Here is a 9,259-nt window from a genome sequence, read left to right as displayed (position 1 = left end):
TTTGAATTTGAATTGCAGAAAACAATAATCAGGTTGCTAAGATCTTTATGAAGAGCATAATCCAACTTTACACATGATTAGTGCCACAATAATGATATTAGTTACATACCTTTTTCCTTTAATTGGATGCTCACTAACTAGGCAAATTGATATAGAAAGTTGCCAACAATCACGTAAATTGTTGGTAGAATGTTGAATTCTTAGTTTTAGTAATCTGATATGACAAGAAAAAAAAAATAATATAGAATGTTTATCACCTTTAAAAGAAGTGCTGGAATGCTTTGGAATTTTTTATATGAAATGCCAAAAAAACAGTGTTCCAATATTGCACTAGCTCCTGCAACTTTTTGAGGGATGACACCTTTTTCTCTTTACTTTCTTCAGCAACTTGAAAGAATATTTACTTGTACAACCCAATTTAGCACATATAACTTTCAGGAGCCTCAGCCAGGTTGAGGGCAATCGAATTAGAAAGAGAAAAAGATCAGTTGCTTTCTAGTTTAAACTTTTATCTGTTTTTTGTTGTATCAGGTTAGAACAAAAACAAGCCCGCCCCCCCCCCCCCTCCGAAATCTTTCTGCTGCTTTTCTATCCTGTGAAGAAGTTAGAGACCTTGGTGTTTCAATTTTTTTTTTTTTTACAAAAAAGCAAACTAAAAATTTTAAAAAAATTTAAACTCCATTTACACTTTCATTTAGCTAATATAATCAATTATTCTAACTTATTTTTTGTCCGATCTTAAACTTACGAAATATCATCGTGTCCATAAGATATGAACTATTTGATTGAGATACTTGAACATTTTAGGTTGAGGTGATAATCAAGAAAATAAATCATAACTAAACCAATTGAATATTTGGTGGATTTGTTTGATGATAAGCTCATATTGATGCTTAGATTTATCTTTTTGAGCATGTGTACAGCAATTTGTGAAAATGGAATAATCATGATATCTTCTTTTTAGGTTAGATGCAAATCTTTGATATAAAAAATGAGGAGATTCTACCATCATGGATGCCAACATTATTTGAAAAGCCAGTGTGGTCAATTTTGTTGATATTTAATGCGTTTTGCTCTAGGGGGAAAAAAAGGAGATTGAAACAGTTGAATTTTTTTTTTAGTAAAAGAAAATTTTGAGAGTAAATAAATAGTTCAATTTTTTAAGTCAAGATAAGATATATTATATTTGATAATTTAAAATAAATGATTATAAATCGTATATTCAAAGATGATCTTAACAAGCTACTACCAATAAAATTCGAATCTAAAATTTTTTTGTCAAAAAAAATAAATCTTAAATAATTAAACGAACCACTTGATGATAAAGCAGTTGATTATTTAAAATAGAATTTGTTTTCTTTTTTTTAATTAAAATAATATATTTTAAATTTTTAATAAAAATTATATATAAATTCAATAAAAATGTATTTTATATTTAATTATTTATATGAGTTGTAATATGTCAAATTTCGTTTTTCACGTTTGTTAAGTACGAAATTGATATACACAAATATACGATAAATTATCAATTTTACCCTTAATAGAGATGAGACATGAGCATGGAATTTGTTACCTATGTATTACTTGTACCAAAGACTAAGGGTGAAAAAAATTAAAAAAAAAAAAACTAAAAATTAATTAAAAATGATAGTGTTGGATTCAAATAAGATTTTTTTTATTCAGTTAAAATTAAATTCAGATATTAAATGTATATATTAAATTTGAATTAAATTTTAAATCGAGATATAAAAAATAAAAAAATATTAAATCAAATTATATATTTTTATTAATTTATATATATATATTAAATTTTTATAAAATAAAAATAATTATTATATATATAAATCTATTTATATATATAAATCTATTTAAATATATTAAACATCATATTAAAAGAGTATATAAAAATAAAAAATAAAAAATAAATAAACCAAACTAAACAGACAAAATTCAATTTAGCTCAAATCAATTTCAAAATATTCGAATTAAATTTTAAATTTATAATATTATACATTATTTTAAAAAATATAATTCAATATAATTCAATCCAAACCTCATTACCCTACCAACGTGATAATGATATACTCGTGGGAAAACTTTATTAAAAAGAACGAGAGATGAATACACAGCCACTTCAGAAACTCCAGATTGTGGTGGACTATGATAAAAATTAAATTACCAAGTTGTGAGCTTTATAGTTTTGGTTTACAAATGGATGAACACTCACCCAAGACAGCCGCAGGGATTATGGCCTCAGATTAGCAGATAACCTTGAAATGTCAAATATGTGGATACATACAGGAATCAGTGCACTAACACTTATAAAGCAAACATCGAATAAGATGATCTCGAAACTTAGTTGTTCATGTAATCATTCTTTAAAAGTGCTATCAAATAAGTTTGAGATTTAAATCCAACACTTATAAATCTTTATCTTATTCTCCGGCTACATTTTCCTTTGTACCAAAAAAAAAAAAAATCAAACTAGATGAATTGAACAGAGGCATTAAAACTGCTTCATTGCCACTTCAAATCCACCTGTCTCCGTTGGATTTACAGCGAGAAAGGAAAAGAAAAAAAAAGGCAATTCAATAAATGTTCCAAGGCCTCCTATAGAGGGAAACATTATGTTATACTGCTATAGCGTGTAATACAATTCATAAGAGGGAAGTAATGGTTTGTGATGGTAAGATGTGAGCCACGTAGGGCCATCAAGAACAAAACAAAAGGCGATAAATATTCGATAACACGACCTTGAACTCAGCACCTCATATATCACACAGACGGGAAATATTTGTTCAGATTAAAGGGAAGGGAATAAAATTCGTCACTCCTTGGATCAGCCTTGAATGACCTGAACTTGTCCCACCAGTGCTTACCTCTGTCCTTCCTGATTGAAGCTTCCTTGCGATGCAATGTGTTATCAAGGAAATATGCCAAGCAACCAGCAACAAATGCCTCTGATGAAAAAGGCACATTTACAATATCGTTGAACTGTTAACAAAGGCATAAAATCCTTGTCAGTAAGACCCAAGAACCTGTTAATTTTAGACAGGATACGGAATCAATTAAAAAAAAAAACATAAAAATATGGTTTAAATTTTTGACAACTGTATGAGTTTGGAAAAACCAAAAAATACATTTTGTACTTGACGTATCAAATGAATTATGACAGGAACATTTTGTATTTTATTAGTATTTGACACATAACAGACACAACAGAGATATGCAAACTGTCATGTCTGCAGTTAACTACAAAAGGATTATAACAATAGGCTATATATGATTAAAAAGTCACAAGAGATTTAGTATGGATACCCATCTCGAGCCCGTGTGAACAGGACCATAGCCATTAATTGCAGTATACTCGTTGAAGTACTGTGGCACAGATAAGCCCATAAAAACAGAGAAGCCTAATATAAACTTTGTACGGAAGCTGTTTAGGTTGCAGAACTGAAGAAAACTAAGACCTCCAGCACCTGCAGAAACACGAGGAAATAGAATACATAAATACTTGAAAGAGCTTACAACAAATCATGATCCACATGTTTCTTTGCGAACAGCTCAAATCAGACACGTACCAACATATGCAAAGAATAGGCAGTACAAAGCAGCAACAATGGGTGCTGGAATTGAAGCAAAGACTGCCCCAAATTTTCCTGCACATTAATTATAAAAATCAACTTACATGAAAGAAAAAATGCACAAGGTCAATTTAGAACAAAATCTCGTAAATCAGCAAATTACCGAGAATGGAGAAGAAAATCATAAATCCTGCTGAGATTTGTACAACCCTTCGGCTACCAACTCGTGTTAAGGCTAAAAGACCAGCATTCTCTCTGTAGAGAGACCACAGTCAGTATGCAAATTCTGCTTTTTATTAATTGAACAGGGAAAAAAAGGTACAACGATAATGTTCATAGCTAGTCAAAGCCTTACACAGATACTGAGGATCCGTTGACAGTTCCAAACAACCCTGAGACCAAAATTGCAACTCCCTAAAGCAGGGAAATGAAGTTACTTCACAAAAGATAAGAATTTAATATTAACATGAAACTGAAGTCCAGAAAAAGGAGATGAAATTTCCAGATGTTAAATGGTTCTGGAAATGCAAGGTCCTGGCTCCTGGGCCAATGATGATGAATAGGTATGAATGAATTCATGTACTTTTAGGCACAAGGCTAGTAGTGGGGCAATCGCATGCCATCATTCAGTATAAGACAGCCAATTTAACTTATAGTCTTAATTGCAAAAATTTCTTCACATCATAGGCATATGGAACAAGCTTAATATAATTACCTGCCAACCAACACCACGGCTAAGAATAGATGGAGGCATCGGAGTTGCACTAGCATATCTTGACACTGCAATAAAAGCCCCAGTGGACTGTTCATGATATGCAACAAGAAAAAAGTTAGTACCTTGAATTATTTAATAACACTGCAATTAACTATTAATTTCCTAAGATTATGAAAGAATTTGCTTTGATGCATGTTTAAACAGCAATATAAATAATGAAATCACCAAAGAAAACTGAAAAATGTGATACTTTTACCCCCTAGGGGAGAAGCTGAAAAAAATTTTAGCCACTTCATACAACAAGGGTTGAAATAAATGGCAGTGAAGGAGAGTCAGTAAGAAATCACATGAAAGGAAAAAGACAGCAATAAGAAAAACAACAACATGAAAGGAAAAAGACAGCAATAAGAAAAACAACAACGATGACAATGACACTCAATTCAGTTTTTTAGTTTAGAAACATCAAAATAAGAAAAAAAGAAAACGTTTCAAAAGTTAAAAAACTTCATAAATAACAGAAGAAAACAAACCTCTATAAGAGCAACAAAAGAAGCCATCATCATAGCAAAGGCTTCACCAGCATCAAATGAAGGTGCTCCCCATTGAAAGGGATAAGGAACTCTTATCCTGCACACCACTAGTTCTTGTAAGGAAGGACTTATAGCTATGCCATTCTTGACGAATGATATCATATTATAGTAAAAGAAATCTTAAGTTTGTTATCAAGCACAAGTCCAAAAGTGCCTTTTGTACCTTAGATCTTTATTCAATTCATAACACCTTAGGAGTTATGAAGCAAACCCAGGCCCAAAACTTTTGGCACTTCTAAGCCAATTAGTGAATAATATTTCATAGAAGGCAAGTAGGGCTAGGATTTAGTACATCAAGAAGCTTTATCCAATATATACTTAGATAGTTAATTGGTATCAGCAGAATTTTTCCCAGATAGCACATATAAACACCAGTCTTGCCAAATCAGTTTACCCATACTTTAAAATGCGAGACCTTACCCATTGAATTGATTGTGAAACCCTATGATTTAAGAAAATGTGCTCTAGTCACAAAAGTTCTTCAAGTGCACCTCATCTCATAATAAATAATTAATAGGTAGAGTCATGCATGATATACCAATTGAGAAACATGAAGGGGACAACTTCACTAAGGATGCTACATGAACTCACCATGGAGCAGCATCTATTAGACCAGCACGGTCAGTGCGGCAGCTTGCTTGTGTCTTTGGTGCTTTACCATTATAAGCACCACCCACAGTGAGTAAATGAGCATAAATCCAAACAACCACCACTGAAAATATGACAGCAAAACGATCAAACAAGTGTCTTCCAGATTTTATCACATGAGGCATGTACTGCAAAATAAACACAGACATACAATTATTATTTGATAAAAGTTATAGTTTCCAAAGTCAACTGAGATCAAAAGTCAAAAATATGCAAGACTATAACTATAAGATGGATAAAAGCATGTCCCAAAAATTATAAGATACTACCTGTGAGACAAATATTAGAAGAATTAACTCAGGCAGTCCAATCTCCACACATTTGGCAACCTATTAATAGAAAAAATAGTCAACAACCATGGTAATCATGATATGGTACCATGTCAGACTATGCATTCACAGTCAATCATATAAAGCATAGACTTACCCCAGGAAAACCAAACTCATATAGCCCAAAACCAACCAGGGATACTAAAGGAACAACTGAAAGTGGACTTAAAAACCTGGAAAAAAAAAAAAGAAAAAAAAACCCTTATGATTAAAATGTGTTTATTGAAAAAGTCACCCTAAAATATTTTACTTTGTTCTAGATATACTGTAGCAAACATTCATGTGAATCAGCATGAACTAAGTATTAGTCCAAGAACCTATAATTCAAAAACAAAATCCACCTACAATAACTAATATTAAACATATAAACCAAGATACAATCAATCTAATTCCAATTTACTTATAAGGAAAAGCAAATATAGCCAAGCCATTCAAGCTTTCCCTGAAATATTAAGCACCAGTGAACTAACCTAGCAACATTACGCCAAAGGCCACTGAAGCCGAGGACAATCTGAAGAGTTGATGCAACAATGAGGGAGCCCTGAATTGCCCGCATTATCCTTTTAAATCTCTGAAAAGGCATCAAAACACAATATTTAAACAAACCAAAGAAAACACCAATATGGAAATTGTTGGTGTTCAAACTGGACAACTTAATTACTCCTTTTTCTGTATATTTACTATTCAAGTAATAAACTACAAAAGTATCTAGAATGTGGTACCTTAAAATGAGAATGGGTTGTAAACTCCTATTAAGAAAAAAGGGAATGCATTCTAAACATCTCTACACTGTTCTTTCAATGGGATGTTGAGGAGTGAAGACATAAAGTATCACATCAATAATACTCAAGCTGGATAGAAATTGTGTCCCATATTGCAATTAGGTAAATGCTTGCTTCTCCGAATTAATATGCAACTTTAGCAATTCCAAAGTCCAAATAAACATAGCCTAATATAGTAAAATGGAGTAGATCACAAAACCTCTATAGGATCCGTAGTATCATTGAACCGACCAGCAAGGATAATAGAAATTGTTGTTGGGACAAAGGTATAAGACCCTCCAATCACAGCAGGTAATCTAGTCCCAAACAGTGTCTGCTGCAATGTGTTCAAACCAGCAACAAAAAGCAGAGTCTGGATCACCTTTGCTTTCTCCTCCTATAGAGGTCATTGCAACAACATGGTTGAAATTATTATGTGCGGACAAAATACAATAGTAATCAAAGTAAGTAACAATTGTTGCTTCTTTATATTGATTAATTTTATTTGAGCCTTACATTTCCACCTCCCATCTGGGGAACAAGAGAAGAGGGAATGATCACTGTCGTGCCAAGCATCACAAGATAATGTTGAAAACCAAGAAGGATGGCCTCGGCTGCATCAAATACCCGACCAAAATATCAAGAGATCAGTTGCAATTATTTCCTACCAACGTAGAAATGCCAATGATAGCAGCAGTCACTCACATAATAGCCAAGTGGAGGCATATCCAAATAGTAATGTAATATCTTCAACCCACATCAAGAAAATAAATTAAAGTTCCCTCAATTTGTTTGAAGTAGAGATAGAACACCCATAGAAAATTGAAGACAGTGAAGAGGAAGTAAAGGTGAAAGACAAATAGAAGAGGGAAAATGCCAAACAAAATTGAACCGAAAGAAAGTCAATTAGCAGAGAGAAGTTGGCTTCAAATTAACTCTAACCAAATCAATAAGCATAAGACTAGAATTACCATCCTTAGTTACCAAAGAAACGGGGAAAGATTTCTTCTTTTTTTTTAAGTAATATATATATATATATATATTACTCCTTCAGTAAAATAAACCCAAAATTAATACATGAATTATCAAAAAGTATTTATGTTTTCTTTTCTTTTTTTCTCATCCTCACAGAATTAGAATATAAAACAGATAAAAACTAAAAAGAAAGTTCTTTTTTTTTTTTTGCAGAATAGTGTTATTTCACTTTTCCAAAAAGGGGTATCTGAGCCGAAAGAAGAACGCAAAAAAGTTACTTACTTTCAGCTAAAATAGAATTTACAGAAGATGCACAACCTCCAAAAACAATGACAAATACCAAAATCTACCTCAAAAAATTCCCGGGTGGATTCACAAGAATCACATTGTAAACCAACCAAAACTCTTAACATAATACCTGAGGTACTGAACATAAAATTTGGAATCTAAGCTGTCAAAGCGAGGAAAAGATAAAACAAAAACAGAACAGCGGCGTTGAAGAAACTCACGCCATGGAGGTGGACTTGTAATGCAATAAGAAATGTTGGGCAACTGTTCCTTCGGTGGATGTGGCTGTGGTTCATCTGCTTTTGCTGGAGCTCCTCCCGCCATGATCTCTCTCTTTCACTCTCTCTCTCTCTCTCTGTGTACAAAAGACCAACTTCTTAGAGACAGCAAGAGTAAACTACGAAATCTGAGAACTACTCAGATCCCAAATCCTAAAGAAAGTAACTAAACAGCAACAAACTAGAGAAAATAGGGGCAAACAAGATGACCCAAAAGGCCAAAAGAGTGAACCACTTACATGTGCAGCTAATAATATAGAGCTAATGAAAGGAAGAAAAATAACGAGATGGGGCAGCCTGGGTAAGGTTAAGGGACAAAAACTAAAGATAATGAAGATTTCAACTTCAAGATAAGAGAAAGATGAAATGAAATGTGGGGAGCAGGCTGATGTTAATAATTACAACACCAAAATAATGAGCCAAAAAAAAAAGGTTGTTACAAGGAAAGACAGAACCTTTTTGGCAAACTTCAAAGCAAATCAAGTGAAAACGCATTAAAGTCTACAATAAATCATGTTTACCCCACACCAACCTAAAATGTGTTCAAGTAAAAAAAAAAAAATCAGGGCAAAAAAGCAGAGGAAAACAAAGAACCCAGGTGTTTTTTGAAGCAACAGAGTGGAATAGGAAATTCTTATGAGAATTCAGAAATGTATAAGCAAGTTAAGTTGAATTGAATGCTACAAAAGGAGTGCCAACTGACCTTGTACTCGAGCTTTTTTTCTCTTTTTCTTTGTTTCACTCTATACGAAGCTGAGAACTTTTTTTTTTTTTTTTTGGTTTGTTTTGTGGAAGCTACAATTTTTTTTTTCAAGGGAAACTACATTTTCTTAATGACATGAACATTCATTTATTGTTTTTTGTTTTCCTTTCTCCAATTATTAAAGCAGAAAATTGATGGAAACTTCATTGAAATTTTATATTGAGAAGGTAAAAAAGAGAGAATTAAACGACGACGTCTTGCTTTGTCTTCTTGGCAACATCAATTTCCAGCGATCAACTTCCCCTGGTGCAAGCTTGAACTGTTGAAGAGTACACCTAGTTTTGATAACCCTACACGTTCTTGTAGTGAAAATGACTGGATTGACCTT

General features: G+C 32.6%; 1 protein-coding gene across 2 annotated transcripts; it reads right to left on the bottom strand.

The window, feature by feature from the left end:
- Window positions 1–2,489: 2,489 nt before the first annotated feature.
- On the bottom strand, window positions 2,490–9,056 carry LOC111290826 (nucleobase-ascorbate transporter 6-like). Of its 2 annotated transcripts, none has more exons than XM_089768329.1 (15): window positions 8,872–9,056; window positions 8,112–8,245; window positions 7,144–7,241; window positions 6,848–7,024; window positions 6,337–6,437; window positions 5,964–6,039; window positions 5,807–5,866; window positions 5,481–5,665; window positions 4,830–4,926; window positions 4,300–4,386; window positions 3,940–3,998; window positions 3,748–3,839; window positions 3,582–3,659; window positions 3,319–3,479; window positions 2,490–2,994 (listed from the first exon to the last, which is right to left on the bottom strand). In XM_089768329.1, exons 2-15 carry the CDS (start codon window positions 8,212–8,214, stop codon window positions 2,776–2,778), a joined length of 1,593 nt encoding a protein of 530 aa, XP_089624455.1. In that variant the 5' UTR covers window positions 8,215–8,245; window positions 8,872–9,056; the 3' UTR covers window positions 2,490–2,775. The 2 variants fall into 2 exon arrangements, with proteins under 2 accessions (XP_089624455.1, XP_022738046.1); XM_022882311.2 differs by lacking the exon at window positions 8,872–9,056 and adding an exon at window positions 8,408–8,861.
- Window positions 9,057–9,259: the final 203 nt, after the last annotated feature.

This window comes from Durio zibethinus, chromosome 11 (genome assembly GCF_047325235.1).
Source record: "Durio zibethinus cultivar Kanyao isolate XHJ-2024 chromosome 11, ASM4732523v1, whole genome shotgun sequence".
Lineage (NCBI taxonomy): Eukaryota > Viridiplantae > Streptophyta > Magnoliopsida > Malvales > Malvaceae > Durio > Durio zibethinus.
The sequence above is the reverse complement of the archived record's forward strand: the minus strand, read 5'-3'. Positions and strand labels throughout refer to the sequence as shown.

Bases quoted from the DNA above. Each gene is read 5' to 3' on its own strand.
- LOC111290826 (XM_089768329.1), bottom strand. From the start codon at position 8,214: ATGGCGGGAGGAGCTCCAGCAAAAGCAGATGAACCACAGCCACATCCA. The intron at 5,666-5,806 runs GTAGTATCTTAT...TTTATTTTGCAG, and splicing joins TTCTAATATTTGTCTCACAG to TACATGCCTCATGTGATAAA. The intron at 3,840-3,939 runs GTAAGGCTTTGA...GTCTCTCTACAG, and splicing joins AACGGATCCTCAGTATCTGT to AGAGAATGCTGGTCTTTTAG.